This window comes from Meriones unguiculatus, chromosome 3 (genome assembly GCF_030254825.1).
Source record: "Meriones unguiculatus strain TT.TT164.6M chromosome 3, Bangor_MerUng_6.1, whole genome shotgun sequence".
Lineage (NCBI taxonomy): Eukaryota > Metazoa > Chordata > Mammalia > Rodentia > Muridae > Meriones > Meriones unguiculatus.
The window spans coordinates 10875275-10893782 of record NC_083351.1 but is presented as its reverse complement, the minus strand read 5'-3'; the positions used below and the strand labels follow the sequence as shown (position 1 = coordinate 10893782).

At 55.0% G+C, this 18508-nt stretch overlaps 1 protein-coding gene across 2 annotated transcripts; it reads left to right on the top strand.

The window, feature by feature from the left end:
• Nucleotides 1-2416: 2416 nt before the first annotated feature.
• Fam131c (family with sequence similarity 131 member C) lies at nt 2417-18378 on the top strand. 2 transcript variants are annotated; one of them, XM_060379157.1, is made up of 8 exons: nt 2623-2642; nt 11785-11900; nt 12757-12818; nt 13755-13790; nt 14044-14137; nt 16529-16711; nt 16920-17030; nt 17556-18378. In XM_060379157.1, the coding sequence occupies exons 3-8, from the start codon at nt 12813-12815 to the stop codon at nt 17813-17815; spliced, it is 690 nt and encodes a 229-aa protein (XP_060235140.1). In that variant the 5' UTR covers nt 2623-2642; nt 11785-11900; nt 12757-12812; the 3' UTR covers nt 17816-18378. The 2 variants fall into 2 exon arrangements, with proteins under 2 accessions (XP_021486865.1, XP_060235140.1); XM_021631190.2 differs by lacking the exon at nt 12757-12818 and having other exon boundaries at nt 2417-2642.
• The last annotated feature ends 130 nt before the right edge of the window (nt 18379-18508 follow it).

The window sequence follows — 18508 nt, the reverse complement described above, 5'->3', positions numbered from 1 at the left end:
TATGGAAACAGCACTTCCCACCCTGACCCCGAGCTCATCTCACACATGGCTCTCCACAGTGTCCCCGCTGACCCTGGGACTGCCAGGCAGGCTCTGGTCTGATTCATCGCTGTAGTGGCTACTGCAGATTAATCTTCCTTCTGTGCAGCCCTGCAGAGTGCCCTCTCCACGCCTCAATGCCCACAGCAGGGCAGGCTCTCAGAGCTGCCCGTGTCTGCTCATTGATGGGCAACCGTGGGAGGGGGGCTCTGTCTGGGTCCTCAGGAGTGTGCCAGAAGAACAGAACATGAGGGGTGAAGGGCACATCATCCTGGCACTATCCTCCCAGGTTTCCTCCCCTCTCCGCCACGAGTGGGTGTGACGAGGCAGGCAGTGGACGGTCACAGGGCAGATGGACTGTGGGGTGATCTGGGAAAGGACAGACCTTCCCAGGGAGGACGGCCACACATCTTGGAGCTGTCTGGACATCTTCCGCTTCAGCAGAATCCCAAGGACTGGGAAGGTGAATATGGACATGCAAGGGAGAGCCACATGCCTCCCCCAGTATGGCCCGGTCTCGGGATGCTAGCAGCTCTGTACGGTGACAAGACTGAATCAGCAGTAGAAACACATGAGGCAGGAGCTTCCATCCCGCCCCACCTGTGTCTCTGAGTTGGCCAGACAGATGCTTCTGCTCATCCCATCAACCTTTCCCCCGCCCAGACATCCCCTACCTGAGAATGGCCCCTTCTCTCCTCTCCTCAGGGGTCCTCTCTCATCACCACCACCCCAGTCCCGGGGCTGTAATGCTGCCAGCAGCAGCACCAGCAGCTGTGACCAGCTCCTGCTCTTACGTCACGGTGAGTCAGAGCCCTGCCTCCAAGCCATGTCCACTTGTTCTTGAGAGGGCTAAGAAGGGCAGGCAAGTCACATCTGCCTGCTTGGTGCCAGGCCACATGCATGGGACAGAACCGGACCTTGGCCCCAGGCAGGTCCGCCTTTCCTCCTCCACACAGGGGCGGGGGCACCCCTGACTCCGAGTGAGCCACCTGGAAGTCCTTGTGGTAAAGAATGGTCCCTTCACAGCCGCCGCATCGAGGCCAGGCTTGGAGGGAGGAGTGCTAGGCCCTGAGCAGCTGAAAAGAACACTGTGTCCACCCCACTGGAGGGCAGACTCTCAAGCGTGTCTCACACTGGCATGTACTTGGTGCTTCATACAAATACTGGTCTTCAGTTCCCTCTGTGAATGTGGGAGGCTGTGTTGCTGTTGTAACAGCCAACCCATGGGGTCCTTTAGGGATTGGTCCCCAGGGGTCAGTCCCAGCCCCTTGGTAGAATGGTACAGTATTTCCTTACAACCTTCCATATACTTTTTTTTTTTTAATCCTTCTCTTCTTTGAGGCAGGGTCCCGTGGAGCCCAGACTGACCTTGAACTCACTATGTAACCAAGGATGACCTTGACCTTCTGATCCTCCTAATTCTGAGGGCTGGCATCCTAGAAGTGGTGTCACCCCTGGTCCTGTACACTGTAAGCCAACCGTCTCGGGATTGTCTGTGACGCCCACTGTCTGGCAGATGGGGCTGCCCTGCCTTGTGTAGGGAGCAGTGTTGGTTGTGTGTTTAAGTAACACGGTTTATGGGAGCTGAGTCTCCATTTGCACCTAGGAATGACCCCTCCAGGGCCAGCACAGGACTTTCCCCAATAACTCAACTGCCCACCCCACAGCAGCCCCACCAGGCTTGGCTTCTTCTCTGCACAGAGCCTTCAGCCCCAGCCCAGACCCTTGCTTTAAGCGGTATCCATCCCGCAGGGCTGTCTCCAGTGACTGGTAAACAGATCCAGTGACTCCTCTGCCTGGGAACAGGAATGTCCAAGCATGGAGTGAGATGAAATTTACCTCAGACGCAGGGTGCTGCGGGCCTGGCAAGGCTTTCTCTCAACTCTGAGTGTATATGAGTGAGAGGAGGGGACCACACACGCAGGGTGGGGGTGTGAGTGCCAGTCACTAGCGGGGCCACGGCCGCTCCATGACAGAAGTCCCCAGGTGGAGCAAAAAACTTGTGCCTAAATGTCTTTGCCCTAGAGGAGCCCTGAGAGGTAGCCTACCTTCTTGCATGAGACCTCTGACCAGCTACAAGTCTTGGTCCTCCATCAAGATGCCCACGCTGGGCCAGCATCCCCTACGAGCAGGTGGCTATCAAAAAGCCCTGACCCGGGGAGATGGCTCGGCAGGCAAAGGCTAGGACCCACGTAGCGGAAGCGGATGAGGATCCTTGCAGAATTCCCCAGCCCCAGCCCTCTCCCCTGACCTTGAGCTCCAGACAGCAGGTCTGAGGCTAGAAGTCTTCCTTACAGGGCCGAGCGAGTCCGGTTACTTCGGGGTTGCAACAACAGGTGCACGGGCATGGAGGGGGCGGGGCGCACCCTAGCCCCGCCCCCCGCGCTCCCCGGGTCCCCGCCCGCCACGGTGTCGCCCGGCCCTAGCAGCGGGCGCGGCGCGAGGCGGTCGGGACGCGGCGGCGGGGACGACGACCCAGGCGCGAGCGGAGGCCGAGCCGCGCAGCCCCGGCCCGTGGAGACATGAGCGCGCGGCCGCCCGCCGCACCCCAGGCGCAGTGGCCCGGCCCCGCCGCCCCGTGATGGGATCCTGCGTGTCGCGAGGTGAGGACCCCGCGGCCCGGGTCGCAGCAAGGGGCTGGGGGCGGTGGCTCGGCACCAGCGCGCAGCCCGGGGAAGCCCAGGGTGGGTGTCCGCCCTTCACGGACCAGCCGCGCCCCAGAGGACACGGCGCTCCACGGGGACGGGACTCGGCAGGGGGGCCAGGCAGCGCGCAGAGCGGGCTGAGGTCTCCGCACCCCACGCGCCACTCGACACCCGGCAGGTGGCATGAAGCAAGGTCCCGGTGCCATGCTTTCTTCCCTGCAGCTACACGCCTCCTGCAGTGTGCCTGAAGGAGGGAGGGAGGCTTCCGGTTCTTTCTGGTCCGCTTTTGGGCCACTGAGCTCCAGGAAGACAGGCGGACCTTCTCAAGAAGCAGGCCTTCCTAGCCCGGGATCCCTTCTGCTCCCTGTGCCTGTGTCTTTAGCCCCACAGCCAACCTCCCCCCCCCCCCCCCCCGTAGCAGGAAGGGGTCAGTGGGGATGAACAGGTTATCATGGCTCGCTCTACTCCAGCCTCATCCCTAACTCCATCCCCACCCCCACCCCTGCTCAGGGGACAGGAGAGGGAGGATACAGACAGCTGATGTTCCCAGTAACCCCTGGGCGATTGTCTCCAACCTGGCACCTTGGTTATTCCAAGGTTATTTCAGGGAACTGGGATGATTTTTTTCTTTCTTCTGTTGGGGGCTATGAGGGGCCCTGTCTGTAAATGGGAGGGGGGGCATGGGATCTTTCATAGAGGCTGGGCGGGGGAGGGCATATTTGTCTTTGGAGTAGTATTTTAGAAAAGAGGTTGGGACGGATGGGGACAGGCGTGTAATCCCAGGACCCAGAAGGTGGAAGATCAGCATCCACAGCATGAGACCTTGTGTCAAAACAAAACAACCCCCCCCCAAAAAGAGGTTGGGCCATTGTCCCACTTGGGACTCTTACTCACTGTGGGAGCAGGGGTCAGGGCTGGGAGTGCGTAGAGGCCAAGTCTACTCACCCTAACCCCAAGGTCTTGGAAGAGAGCCATTTCACTGATCACTCCAGTAACTGACCCAGGTGGAGAAGTGTAAACTGGCCTTAGAGTCGGCTGGGCAGCCCCAGGAGGAGACCTCGGTCTGGGGAGTGTTGGAAAGCACCCATCCTCCATCCTCTGGGCTCTAAGGGGTTCTGCTCTCAGGTTCCTGGGGGTGTATTCAGAGAGGTCACTCAGGGTGTCCCTGGAAGGTGTCAGCAGTGGGATCGCGGGTGGGGGAGGGGAGGCTCCCTGAAGCCGGTTCAAGCTGATGGATGGTAACATGGTACCTCCTGGGTGTCAGGCACTGTGTCAGACGTAGCGTGGAGAATCCAGGACAGCACCTTGTCTGGTGAGACCTGAGGAACCCAGCATAGCACCCGGCCAGTGAGGCAGTTCTCGGAGTGGAGAGTGACAAACGGTCTTTCAGCTCCAGACTCTCAGAGTCTATCCCCAGGAACCCTGAAGTCTCGGGGCGGTCTCCCATGGAGGCAATTTCGGGAGTGAGGACTCTGGACGTTTCCTTAGTGACCAGGTCCTTTCTCCATCCCTTGGCCAACCCATGCCTGAGCGCACTGAGCTGTGAGCACAGGAGCACAGAGTATATGAGAAAGGCAGGGCTGCCTGCCGAGGTCACTCTGTGAGCTGGAGGCCTGGGTCCTCCGACTCCTATACTCCTCCCATGGCCCCCCTCCACCAGGGCAGCTTGTGGTCACACTGGCTGAGACACTCTCCATTCTGCCTGCTGCTTCCTGGGCTTCCTGAGTGCCACCCCCAGATTAGACTGTATCATCTAATTGTAGTAGGAGGTGAGCGATACGGGTGCATGGACAGAGGACTGCCGTTCCTCTAGAGACACAGCCGAGGAGCCACAGTGCGGAGGTGACATGCTTCTCACGCGTCCTGACAGCATCTGTGTGGCTCATCGGGTTCTACTCGGAAAGCTGAAGGCACAAATGCTAATGGGCTATGTACTTTCGTAGTCCCCATGAATGACCTTGCCGGGGCCGTAAGCTGGGAAACAGTCAAGGCAGGGCTCCCATCCTCTCACTCCAGCACCAGCCCTTGGCCTTGTGGAACTCAGGCTTTCCTGGGCTCCTCAGTCCCCCCTTCTGCATGCCTGAGTCAGTTGTTGGCCACAGTATCCAGCTGCCAAGGGTTGGCATAGGCCATCTTCAGAGCCTGAAGTGGAGGCCAGGGCTCATGAACTTTGCACTAATGCTTCATGAAGCCTGGAGCCTGCAACTAACTGGAGCTACCCAGTCCCGCTACTCCAGGTCCAGGCCCCCCCTGAGAGATCCACCCTACCTTTCAGTTAGCCTCTGCTGCCAGGCTGGGGAATCAGCCTTCAGTCCCGGCTCCACTGTATGCGATCTTAGCAATTTGGGCGGGAACAGTAGTGGCGTGGGAGTACAGAGCTGGCGGGAGAGGCTCAATGTAAAGACACCCTCATCACCAATTCTGGCACCATCACCTCACACCCATGGGGCCAGTGTATCAGCCTTCCTGCAGACAGTTGTCCAGGCCTTTTTGGTGGAAAGGGGACCCCTCCTGCCTTGGAGGAAGCAGTAGGTGCCAGACATTTGCATGGAGACAGTGGAAAACTGACCACACACACTACCTCTAAAAACTGTTATGTGTCCCTTATCTATTTCTAATTTTCTCAAGATTTAAATTTATAGATTATTATTTATTATTTTTTTTATTTTTGGTTTTTGTTTGTTTGTTTCAAAACAGGGTTTCTCTGTGTAGCCCTGGCTGTCCTGGAACTCACTTTGTAGACCAGGCTGGCCTCAGACTCACAGAGATCCGCCTGCCTCTGCCTCCCAAGTGCTAGGATTAAAGGTGTGCACCACCACACCTGGCTATTATTTATTAGTTTTGAGACAGGGTCTTATTCCATATCCTGGCTTGGCATTGAACTCAAGGTCATCCTCCTGTCTCCATCTCCCAAATGCTGGAATTTCATGTTTGAGCAACCATCTCTGCCCTAGTTATCTTTTTTTGTTTGTTGTTTAACCAGGAGTTCTTGAACTTGCTGTGTAGCTGAGGATGACCTTGAACTTCTGATCCTTTTGCCTCTACCTGGTTCTACCATTACAGGCATGTGCCACCATGCCTCATGTATGTGATGCTAAGAGATTGAACCCAGGGCTTCACGCATGTTAGGCAAGCATGCTGTCAACTGAGGCACAACCAGAGCCTCGGGTTCATCTATTTTTAAGCTGCCACTCATTGGATGTTTATCCTGAGGCAGGCTGGGCCAGGTCTTTGCTCTCCTGACCTAGTTAGTTCTCCTTGAACCTGGGAGGGCAGTGGGCTCAGGGAAGAGCAGGCTCTCACCCCAGGTCACACACACACCCCCCAGCAGTACAGAGAGGTCTGTAGACCCCAATGCTGAGTAAGGAGCCCCTGCCCTTCGTGCTCCCAAAGACTCGCTTCTCTCCCCTGAAGCACTCGGTACGTGGCCAACCGCCCAGAACAAATTTCTGGGATAACCCAGAGGCCTCATGTCTGGCTAGGTCTTGCTGGCACTGGCAGCGGCTGGCAGAGTGGGACAGACGGGAAGTGTCTAGGTCCCTCTGTACCTACCTATGCGCTCTGGTTCGACAGCCTCTCTGTCTAATTCTTCCACCACAGCCCCTCCTCCAGCTGGCCAGTTAGCCTCCAGGCTGGTCCTGGGGCTCCCTGGTGTCTGGTGCCAGAGCAGACATTGGCCACTGAAGACTTCCTTCTGAAGAGTAAAATCTCTGATTGTGTCTAGAAGGCCAGGTCCTGAGAGGGCCTGCCAGAGCTCCTGCTGGGAGCAACCTGGCAGCGGGCTCTGTGGGACACTTAGGACAGAGTAGGCGGGACTTGCCCTCTGGGAGTTCAGTCCCAGGGGTGGGACACAGTTTTGTGTTTGATAAAGTCTAGTGGGGGGATAGGGAACACACACACCCACACAGAAAAAGATGACTGGAGGTCCCTTTCTACAGATTAGCACTGTTTGGTGGTTGGGCTTGTATACTGCCCCCAAGGTCTGAACCTTGACAGTATTACCCGATGCCATGGGTAAGTCGGTTAGACTGTCTGGGACTTCATTTTGCCGTCTGCCAAGTGGGCATGCTGCCACCTCCTTTGCAGGACTCAAACCTAACTCATAGGTAAGGAATCAGCTTGGAGCCTGGCCCAGAGCAGATGCTTAATAAACAGGCATCTTGTCCTCATAGGCTAGACTTCTCCCTCAAGGGGGTCCGCTGGTCGGCTTAGACCAACCTGGCAAGCTCCCCAGGGTAGAGGTAGAAGGGAAAGCCCCCAGGGACTAGGGCTGAGTGGTCAGGGGAGAAGGAGCAGGCAGCCACAAGTATAGCTCCTTGTGAGGCTGTCTCTGGCCACTGTGGTCACAGAAGCCTGTTGAGCAAAAGGGACATACGTGCTTGCAGTGGGCTGAACATGCCCTGCGCACTCGCCTAACAAGTTACCTGGAGAGCCAAGGGGGATTGGAGTGGTCCAGGCCCCAGCAGGGGAGGTGGAATGGGAAGGGGCTGGGGTAAGTGGAGGCCCTTGGTCGGGATAGAAATCCCCAGGAGTACCTCTGAGCTCAGCCAACCAGAGCATTACATGACCATCATGGCCCAAGGTGGTTTGGGAGGACACTGGAGAATGGGCCTCTGCCAAGTTCTGGGCCCTGCTCTCCTGGCAAGGACTGACCAGGCAGAGAGGCCAATGACTCACACTCTTTGGTCTCCCTCTGTAGGAACCCCAAGGCAAACTCCAGTCCAGGAACAGGACACAGGAGTCCCACTGTCCAGAAAGACAAACTGAGGGAAGGAGACAGAGCAGTCTCTGAGGCCACCACAGTGTAGCCCTAAGTACACGTGGATGAGAAGTGGGGCACACATGAGGGACATGGGACTGTGCTCCAGAGAGCTAAGCCTGAGGCTGCTTCTCTACAGAGCCAAGGGCAGCTGACATGTGGAAGCTGGAGCGACCACCTGAGGCATCCACTTGCCACAGGTGGCCGGAGCCTCTTTGGGGAAGCCGGCTCCCAGAGTGCAGCACCAGGGGCTCTGGGCCCAGCCTGCTGCTCACTTGTTTTTCAGCTTTGTTTTGCTGCTGGGAAAGAGCCCTCTTCTCTCTGCACCGCCTCCTCCCAGGGGGCTGCAGGCTCATTTTCTCACTCCCGAGAAACACTCTGGGTGCAGGTGGCAACCACGCTGACTAATGGGCTGGGACCCAGAGCCCCAGTGAATAACTATAGGCTCTGGACAGCTCTGCAGCAAGTGAGAGGAACCTGAGCAGCCACACTTCAGAAAAGATGCTGGAGGGGAGCTCCAAAGCATGAAGAGTTTAAGTTTAGACATCAAGGAGAACTGTCTGGGTGGCTAGGTTGACAGTCTGATTGGGGAGCTTTGGTAGAAAGACATGAAGCATCTTGGATAAGCGGAGAAGTGGAGGGGACCTCTAGATGACACCCCTTTCCTGGAAGGATCAAAATGGTCTTCGGGTTGCCATAGCAACTAGAAGGCTGTCACTCATGTAGCTGGAGGAGGTGAGGGAAGGAACAGGTTCAAGAAGGGGCCTCCGACATTGAGGTCGAAGGAGTGGGGTGTACACTGTGTAAGAAAGGAAGTGTCACCCCAGGACTCCCCTGGGAGAGGCATCCAAAAAAGCAGGCATTGGAGGTCCCTGGGCTGTCCCCAACCCCACCCTACAGGACACTGTGTTTTTCTAGTCACCAAGGCCATGATGTGGCCAGGTCCCAGCTGGGCTCACTGAAATCAGCCTGTGATTTCACCCTGGGCTGGTTCATTACCTGACGTCTCTATGGCAACCAGCCCATGACATCACGGGGCTGAAGTCTTCAGGGGGAGAAGGAGACTTTGGTAGAAATGCCTGGGTCCCAGATGGGATGAGGTCAGGCCAGCAGGGGAGGGGCCGGAGCCAGGAGGCCACCTGCCCACCTCCACCTCGGTGGCAGACATCTGGTGTCGCCTGCTGTGCTGGCTCCCTTCCCGTCCTTGCTCTGTAGCTGAAGAGCTCACAGGTTCAGGGGTAGCTCAGGGAGTCTAGAAGATCCCAGAATCCAGGCAAGTACCAACACCACCCTGCAGCTAGACAGACTCAGGTTTAAATGACATGCAGAATTCCAGCACACTGAAAGTGGTATTTCTTAACTTGTGTGTATGTGCGCGCGCACACACATGCATGTGACATTGCATGTATCATGGTCATAGAGCAGCTTTTGGGAGTCTGTTCTCTCCTGTCACCTGAGGGCTCCCAGGGAGGGAACCCACATCAACAGCAGGCATTATACCCTGATCAACCTTTCAAACTTATTTTTGCTCCTCTGGGTAAATGAGAATGGCCCCCATAGGCTCATATATTTGAGTGCTTGGTCCCTAGTTAGAACTGTTTGGGAAGGATTAGGGGGTGTGGCCTTGCTGGAGGAGGTATGTCACTGGAGATGTATTTCAAAGTTTCAAAAGCCATTGCCAGTTCGCGCTCTCTCTCTCTCTCTCTCTCTCTCTCTCTCTCTCTCTCTCTCTGCTTTTTGCTTGTACATCAGGATTGTGAGCGCTCAGGCACACTTTCAGTGCCATACCTGCCTGCTTGCTGCCCTGCTTCTCCCCCCGCCCCCGCCCCCGCCCCCGCCCCCGCCCCCGCCCCCACATGGTTGTGGGCAGACCTTCTGAAGCTGTAATCTGCCAGTTAACTCTTTCTTCTATAAGCTGCCCTAGCCATGGTCTCTTTAGCACAACAATAGAAAAGTAGCAGTGGGAACAAATGCATTTTGCACCTTGACCCAGTGTGTACACCTAGAAAATTTTCTCCTGTGGGAATTCTCTCTCTCTCATACATGCACATGCACACACATGAGTACATGCGTATGTGCCTGTGACACACAGACGATTCATGACACAAGACTGAATCTCAGGCTGCTCCCAAGCTCTGATCACCTCCATTGTCTTCAATTCCTTTTTTGTTTGTTTGTTTTGTTTAAATTGCCCTGGTGAAAAGGGTGCTGAGGACGAAGTTGCCTGGTAGAGTGCTTGCCCAGCAGCATAAGGCCCCAGTTTCGATCTCCAGCTGGAGATCGTTCAGATAAATGAATGAGTAATTAAGCAGCAACCAAACCAAAAATAAGCTTGGTGAGCGGCTTGCAGGAGGCGCGCTCAGCCCCCGCCATGGAGTCCTTCCTTTGTAGGTTCCCTGGAGCCCAGGGAAGAGCACCTTTGGCTCAGGATCACACAGCAGGGACTGGTGGGCAGCAGGCTGTGCGGACACTGCAGAGTTCGAGCACATGGTTTAGAGCCCGTGTGGCTCTCCGAGCGTGCCCTGCCCTCCTCATGCCTGGGTCACTCTGGGGCAGGAGAGGACACTGACCTTCACCTTGCCTTCCTCTCCTGTAGTGTCCCAGACAGCCTGGCTCCCGCCTCCCTGCCTTGGCCCTGCATCCCAGCCTTGGGCGGGTCCCAGATCCTCTGGCCTCTTTCGGAATGCAATTTGGCTGAAAACTTTCACCTTGACCACACAGGCCTGTGCTCACCTCCCTCCCTCCAGCAGGGTTGAGGAGTTAGCTCTGTGGCCCTTCCTCTGTGGGGACCCTCTCCTTCCCTGACCTGTTGGTGTCTGGAGGCATGGCTGAAGACAGCCCAGCTGTTTTGATCTGTCTGGAGTTCTAACTAAGGCTGGCTTGCTGTGCTGCTGTCTGAACCCCTTGCTTTTCCCCTTTGAGAAAGCCTCTAATGAGATCCTGCTGTGTGCTGGGCCCTGCGGCAGGTGCTGGGGCTGCTGCAGCCAATAAAATAGACAAGTGGGGGCTGAGGAGAGAATTCAGTTGGCAGTCTTCCTGCATTCCATCCCCCAAGCCCACATTAGGAGGCCAGGCATGGAAAGCCTGCCCTTGTGATCCCAGCATGGGGGCCCAGAGGCAGAGAGAGGGTCATTGGCCAGATGGCCTAGCCTACATGGCAAGTTTTAGTCCAGTGAGAGACCCTGCCTCAATAGTAAATAAATACGTACATACATACATAGTAGACAGCGCCTGAAGAGCAACACCCAAGTGTCCTCTGGCCTGCACATACACGTTCTCTCTCTCTCTCTTTCTCTCTTTCTCTCTCTCACGCACACAAACACAGAAACCCTGTCTCAAAGTAAGAAGAAAATATTTTATATAGTTGTACAATGTGTTTGCACATTAATCTAATTGTTATTACAAAAGGGTAAAAAAAACATTTAAGGCCAGGCATGGTGGTGCACATCTCAAACCCCAGCACTTGGCTGGGGAGGCAGAGGCAGGTGGATCTTTGAGTTCAAGGCCAGCCTGGTCTATAGAGCAAGTTCCAGGTCAGCCAGAGTTACACAGAGAGACCCTGTCTCAAAAAACCAGAGAGAGAGACAGAGAGAGAGAGAGTCTCACGTAGCTCAGGCCAGCCTCAAAGTTGTTACATATCCAGGGGTGACCTTGAACTTCTGATCTTCCTGAGTTCGCCCCAGAGTGCTGGGGTTACAGACGTGTGCTACAGATTGAACCCAGGATTTTACACATGTTAGGTAAAATACTCTACCTACCCAGCCGCATCTCCAAGCCCATCCTTTTCTTTTTTGTTTTTAAAAGTATGCAATTACAGCTAGGCAGTGGTGACACACACCTTTAATCCCAGCACGGGGAGGCAGAGGCAGGCCGATCTCTGTCTGAGATCAAGGCTAGCCTGGTCTACAGGGTGAGTTCTAGAAAGCCAGGGCTACACAGAGAAACCCTGTCTCAAAACAAAACAAAAAGCATACAATTAATACGATCCTTTGTAGCCGAGGCTCATCTCCAACTCCTGGGATTTAAAGATGTTTCTAATTCACCATGATAGCTATGACAGTGCGTATGCAGTATATCCCTCGATTGTTTTTAATATTACTTTTGTGTGTGTGTGTGTGTGTGTGTGTGTGTGTGTGTTAATTTTGTATCCTGCAACTAATTTTACTGATTAGCTCATCAGTTACCCTATTTTTTGGCGTAGTCCTTAGATTTTGTGCACGTAAAGCAGGGATGTGGTGACTTCCTCCTTTTCTGCTCAAAGGCCCCTGTTTATTTTCCTGTCATATTGCAATGGCTAAGTCAGGACTTTTTCTCAATCTCTTCTGTCATCATTATTTCCAGATCTGTTCACAAGTGCCCACAAAGACTGCCCCAGGCCCCAGGGCACAGACCTCCTGAATCGGGACCTGCCCTCCACCCACCCACCCGCCATTGTTCCAGATCATGTCACTGGCAAGGTAACTGGCCATTGTCACCCTTCTCCTGCCTGCCCTGGTTCCTGGTTTTATCCTGGAGATAAAAGCTGCTCTTTCATCTCCGCAGGGCAAGCAGAACCACTCTCAGTTCTCTTCTTCCTTCCCAACCCCAACTTTTCCCTGGGCAGTAGGGGCACCAAAGGCTTGGTATTCAGGTGAATGAGGGTCTGCAATGGGCTGGGCACAGGGACTAGGCCAGACTTAAGAAAATACAACCCCACCTCAAAGGTCTTCCCACCCACATTAGTGCAGCCTTGCAGATAGTAGGTTCTGCTACCAACCCAGAATGCTTAGCTGCTGGCAAGAGCGTCTCAAGAGTACAAGCGGGGGAGTCTCTGTGTAAATCAGGAAGCTGTAGCGAGGGGTCCTAGTGTATCGAGGGGTCCTGGTGCATAGTTTCCATCCCTCCCCAGGGATGTAGCTTGAAGAGACAGGTGTGAGCTGCCATGTGGGTGCTGGGAAATTGAACCTGGTTCTCTGGAAGAGCAGTTGGTGCTCCTGACCATTGAACCATAAATCTCTCCAGCCCCAGATTTCCTTTTAATTTACGTGTATGAGTATTTGCCTGCGTGTGTATGTGTTCATGACTTGTGTGAAGTACCTGTGGAGGCCAGAAGAGGGCACTGGATCCCCTGGAACTGGAGGTACAGATGTTTGTGAGCTGCATTGTGGGTTCTGGAAACTGAACCCAAGTCCTCCAGTAAGACAAATGCTCATAACTGCTGAGCCACCTTTCTACTTCAAGATGTGTGGGAATTTTGTTTGTTTGTTTGGTTGGTTTATCTTTTTTTTTTTAACAAATGTATTTTTAAAAGATATTTATTTATTTATTTTACAGTATTATGTCTGCATGTGAGCCAGCAAGCCAGAAGAGAGCACCAGATCTCATTATAGATGGTTGTGAGTTCCATTTGGTTGCTGGAAATTGAACTCAGGACCTTTGGAAGAATAGCTAGTGCTATTAACCTCTGAGTTTTCTAAGACAGGGTTTCTCTGTGTAGCCTTGGCTGTCCTGGACTCACTTTGCAGACCAGGCTGGCCTTGAACTCACACAGATCTGCCTGCCTCTGCGTCCCTGAATGCTGTGATTTCAGGTGTGCACCACCAAGCCTGGCTCCCAAGCTGTGTGTTTCATCATTATTATTACTGGGTTCTTTTGAGACAGGGTCTCCCTATGTAGTGCTGGCTGGCCTGGAATGCACAGAAATCAGCCTGCCTTTGTTTCCCTAGTGCTGGGATTAAAGGTGTGTGACACCATGCCAGCTAGGTCCTTTTTTTAAAGCACATATAAGCATTGTGCTCATATAATGTGAATTGTACCATTGATGCTTTGCCACCACCTCTTACAAATGGCAGCATCGCCAGGAAAAGAAGCCATCTTTCTGAGTTAAGCCTCTAGGCTCAGGCTGGAAAGAATGAGAGTGTATTGCTCTTGCAGAGGACCTGAGTTCAATTCCCATATTGGGTGGCTCCCTACCTTGTAAAATTCTAGCTCCTGATGCCCTCTTCTGGCCTCTTTAGGCACTTGCACTCATGTGCACAGACACACAGACACATAATTTTAAAAGTCCCTAATCTCCAGATATCAGCAAATGGTGAAGGTACACTCTGCCCTAGGTCATACCTATTAACTGTACCAACTTCCTCTCCTCCGAAGGCCACAGTGTCCCTCTTCCTTTTCTGAGTGCTAGGGGACATCAGGGCATGACTTGTAGGGTGGGTAGGCCCTGCCCTCTCAGAGGACCGCAGGATCCACCCACCCTGCAGGGGCTTCAGGACTTAGCCATGTGCCCCTCCCTCTGGCCCTGACTGATCCCCTTTCTCCTCTTGCTTCAGGACAAGCAGATGGATTTCTGTTGGGATCCTTGGCAGGTCAGTGCACTTGCTCTCCTCAAGTCCAGCCAGCCCATCTGACACCTCTGCCCCTTCCTCTGCTGTGCCCAGCCCCGGCCCACAGTCCTGCCCACCCAGGGAAGGAAGTCTTGTGGGAATGGATAGGATCTCCCTACCTTTTATGCCTGGCCACTGGCTACCACCTGATGAGTGGGTGATAGCAATGGATTGGGAAGGGGGCTGTGCTCTAGCTGGCTGTCCTTCCTGCCTACCCCTCTCTCTTTTTCCACAGAGGTGCTTCCAGACCACCAACGGCTACATATCCGACTCGAGAGCCTGCCCCAGCAACTACAGTGTGGCTGCCCTGGCCACCTCCTCCCTTGTGGGTAGGTGCCCACAGCTCCCCTCCAGCCCTTAGAGATTGTAGGCTCCTCCCCGGCCATGTGCAGCATGCGGCAAAGGGACACCGTCACGCTGGGTTTAACATTTTCTAATTGCCAGATTCAGGCTTCCTCGTTCTGTCTCTCAGGAGTTAGATTGCTGAGTTTTTAGGCCCTGGGGATGCCTCAGAGGGAAGGGTGCAGGTTTTGGGTGTCTGACTGCGTGGTCTCCCACGTCACCTTGGAGCTTGTTCCCTAGAAGCAGAGCCTGAGGTGGGGACTGTGGCCACGGGGGAAATGCTCTTAGGGGCTCCCTGGGGAGTGAAGGAAGCAAGGGGAGGCTGAAGATTTTGCTCAGTGAAGACTCCGTTATGGTTTGTTAGACTCTCCCTGCCTCAGCCCACTAGAAGCTCTGCTTCATGGTAGCCTGTTGCAGAAAATAAAGGGTGTTGGGCTAATAATGTTTATTATTAGCCTTACAATTGTTACAGCGGTATTATCTAACCTGCTGTCACAATCAATGAAAGACGCAGACACCTGATAGATTTTTAAAGAGCCTTATTTCACCTGGGGCACGGCAGCTGTTAGCTCTCTAGACCACTTTTAAATCCCAGCCTCCAGCTCCATCCAGTATACCTCCCATCCATAATTCCATAAATACTTGTTTATTCTTCATCTGGGCCAATTCCTCCATCCATGCCAGTCACGTGCTTCTCCCATGCTAACCCGTGTCCGTGTGCCTCTTCCTTCTTCTTCCTGCTCCTGTTTCCTTCTCCTTCCCATGATCCTTCTCTCCTAAAAGCCCACGAACTTTGACCAAACCTACCCCATTCGGCCTTGCCCAGGTTTAGGCCTTTTGATCAGCTAATCAGGAACTCTCTTAGGCAAGGTTGCAAACATTATTTTGAGGTACTTGAGTGTCTGTAAAAGACGGCCAGCAGACCCCAGGGAGCAAATTAATTAACAACCAAACACAAAGCCCCGGACCATGCTGTTACAGTAGCCTGAAGACCAAGTATCTGGACTTGACTGTGGTCCTTGTTCAGTCCTCGGATGTCTGTGTGGAGGACTCTGCCACCTTGAGGGTATGAGGTAGCACCCAAAGTTATGGTATGTCTCTGAAGAAGGTGTGGGAGTGAGCCAGGAGCGGCACACCCAAAGTAGCTAGGGGAAGGGCTTGCAAGCAGGGAAGGGGATCTAGGCTGCTGTACCCCTGGGCTCCAGATGGCCTTCAGCCCAGCAGCCTCCTTTCACAGCTTTGCCCCACACTTCCGGGTTCCACCACACCAGATCCTTCCATGTTCCCAGGGGCCCTGGCTGCCTCCCTCCATCCTGTGTCTGCAGCCCTCACCTCCTCCTGAAACACCTGCCATCCATTCCCCCGCCCTCAAGAGTCTGAAACACCACCTCCCCCCAGATACTCTGTGGTCCAGCACCCCACCGGGGGAGCAGGTCTCCCCTTCTTCCTCACTCCATCGTTCCCATGTCCCCGGCCCCCCATTCCTGTGACTAGGGGCACTGGGGAATGCTAAGATCTGTTCCTAGCCCCCAAGGACTCATGCCCACAGGGTTATGGAGGCTTTGGGGATGCTCAGATCTGTCCCCGCCTCAGTTAGTGGAGATACTGAGCTGTTCCTGCCGCCTCCTCTTCAACGTCAACTCACAAACTCCCACAGCCCTGCTCCTGTCCAGCCCTTGCCCTTCCTCCTGCTGGGTCCCTGCAATGGCCCCTAATTGTCCCTCATCTCCCATCTCCACCCTTGGACTTTTAGTCTTTCGGTTGGGATGTAACCAAAATCCCAAGGAACAGATCTAACGTACCCCTTCCCTGGTCTGTGTCTGGCTGCGGCTCTCCATGGCTGTATGGACAACATGGAGCCTTCACCTCGGCTCCCTAGCCCCAGCCTGGCCCCTGAGGTCCCACCTTTTGTCCCTGTGTCTCACCCTTGCTTGTGTTGGTGTGTGCCAGCTCTTCTGTGTTTCAACCTCTTCTCATCTGTGAAACAAAGCTGCCAGCCTGGCCACCCTCTGCCCCACCCAGACAGGACTTCAGAGCCCAACTCCAGGCCACCTCCTCCAGGCAGCACTCCCTGAGTGCTCCACTCACAGGATTCTCAACCCGCAGAGCTGGGAGCATAGGGAAACTCCTCCAGGACAGTTAATTCATGAGTGGAAGGTGCCAGGTCAGAGAGAAATGGAAGGATATGGCCAGTTGGAAAAAAGAATGGCTGGTTTCTAAACCCGATCCAGATTCAACAAGACAGGCAGGAAACGGGATAAAAATGGGTTTGGGACACGTAGGTGGCCGTCAGGCTGGGGAGGGCACAGGGTAGCACGTGGTACTGAGCTGGGGCTGGTGTTGGGACGGTCACCCGATAGCCATCCGTGGCCTCACAGGCGTGGTGCAGAGCATCAAGGACCACATCACAAAGCCCACGGCCATGGCCCGTGGCCGAGTGGCCCACCTCATCGAGTGGAAAGGCTGGAGCGCCCAGCAGTCGGGCTGGGAGCTGTCGCCAGCGGAGGATGAACATTACTGCTGCCTCCCGGATGAGCTTCGAGAGGCGCGCTTTGCTGCAGGTGAGTGGATAGGGGAGGCATGGGGAGAGAGGCCGTAGGCTGGGTCCACAGGGCTGAAGCTGGATCTCAGCAGTGAAAGCACAGGAGGGAGGGCGGGGTGCGAGGTGGCTTCCTTCATCATCTGGGCATAGAGGGCCAGCTCAGAGGGGCCCATAGGGGCATAGAGTGCCCCCTTCCCATTCGCTGAGCCTGATCTTGCTGTCCCCAGGTGTCGCTGAGCAGTTTGCCATCACGGAGGCCACTCTGAGTGCCTGGTCCTCTCTGGATGACGAGGAACTGCAGCCGGAGGACAGTACCCAGGGTGCCTTTCAGCTCCAAGGTACAGCCTGGGACACTCAAGCAGGGTGGGTGGAATGACCCTCAGGCCACTCCTCTTTCCCCTTCTCCAAGGCTTAGATTGGTCCTCAGCAACCTGGGGCTGGCAGTCCCAGCCTGCACAGTCCCCGGTGTGGGTGTGTGTGTGTGTGTGTGTGTGTGTGTGTGTGTGTGTACCCTGAGCAGAAAGGAGAGACTGGGTGGGGTGTGGCTTGAGTTGAGGTGCATTGTGGGTGCTGCTTTCTCAAACTTAGGTCCTGGCGAAGGTCCATTGATTTATCTCATTTGATAAGTAGGGGACAGAGGACCAGAAGGAGCATCTGTTGTCCCAATTCTCTCTCCCTGCTGTTATCTCCCTGTCCTAGGGAGAAAACTGAGCTCACAGAAATTTGGAGACCTGTCTGAGGTCACACAGCTTAACAGGGACATAGCAGGTCTCCCGACCCTTGCCTGGCCTCCCACACCCAGGGAGGTAGGGCACAGGGTGCAGAATTTCATCTCTCCTCTGCACCCCCTTTTGGTGTTCTAGACCTAGAGAGCATCTACCTTCAGGACAGCCTCCTGAGTGGCCCTTCACAGGACGACAGTCTCCTAGCCTGCTCTCCTGGCCTCACCCTTGATGACGGCTGGCCCTCCCCAGAGGAGCCCCCAAGCCCCACCCAGAAGCACCGGCAGCGGCTGCCCGGGGCTCAGGGGCCTGACGTCGGCGGAGCCCACTTGCACGGCTCCCTGCCGTCAGTGGACAGTGGCTCTCTCTCAGAAGAAGAGGATGAAGTGTTCTATAACTGAGGCCAGCTGGCCAGTCCAGTGTCTGCAGACCCTGCTGGGAGCCAGCTGTACCAGCGCACCCGTCTAGCCGAGCATCTCTTGGCTCCTCAGTACAGACACCGGGTGGGGTGTGGCAGGGATGGCGGCCGTCGTGCCTCCGTGGACCTGCCCTCAACCGTGGGAGGCCCCTGCTCTGTGCTTGGCCCCTCCAGGGTCTCTGCCCACAGCCTGCTCCAGGACTCGAATCGGATACCAGGGCAACAAGCCCCAGGAGAGCTGACAGTCAGGCCCCCAGGAGGACACCGTGGAAAGATGGGGAGGATCATCAACCTGGGCTCAGCCCCTCCCCAGTCACCCTGTGCTTTTGTCTCATGGAAGGTGGGACCTTTTCTTCTGGTCAAGCCATTCCTGGACTCTCTTCAGTCTCTGGACGGTCTGTCTGTCCTCCCCCTCTTACGTGGTTCTTCTGTGACCCCCAAGCTCCCCAGCCAAGAGGACCCACGTCTTCTCCCTCACACCCCCTTCTTCTCCTACAGACATCTCTGATGACATTAAAGTAGTGTGTTCATTCTGGATGAACTTGACCTGGTCTCCCCGGGGAAGGCATGTTGCTGGGCCCTGGGTGAGGGTCTGAGGGGTTAGGGAGGGCTCCTGCCACCCACACACAAACACCTGAGGGGCCTCAATGGAGACCAGTTGCCGCAAAGAGCCACA

Coding starts and splice junctions, on each gene's coding strand:
- Fam131c (XM_021631190.2), top strand. CDS start 2,621: ATGGGATCCTGCGTGTCGCGAG. Junction 14,138..16,528: donor GGCCACCTCCTCCCTTGTGG/GTAGGTGCCCAC, acceptor GTGGCCTCACAG/GCGTGGTGCAGAGCATCAAG. Junction 16,712..16,919: donor AGAGGCGCGCTTTGCTGCAG/GTGAGTGGATAG, acceptor TGCTGTCCCCAG/GTGTCGCTGAGCAGTTTGCC.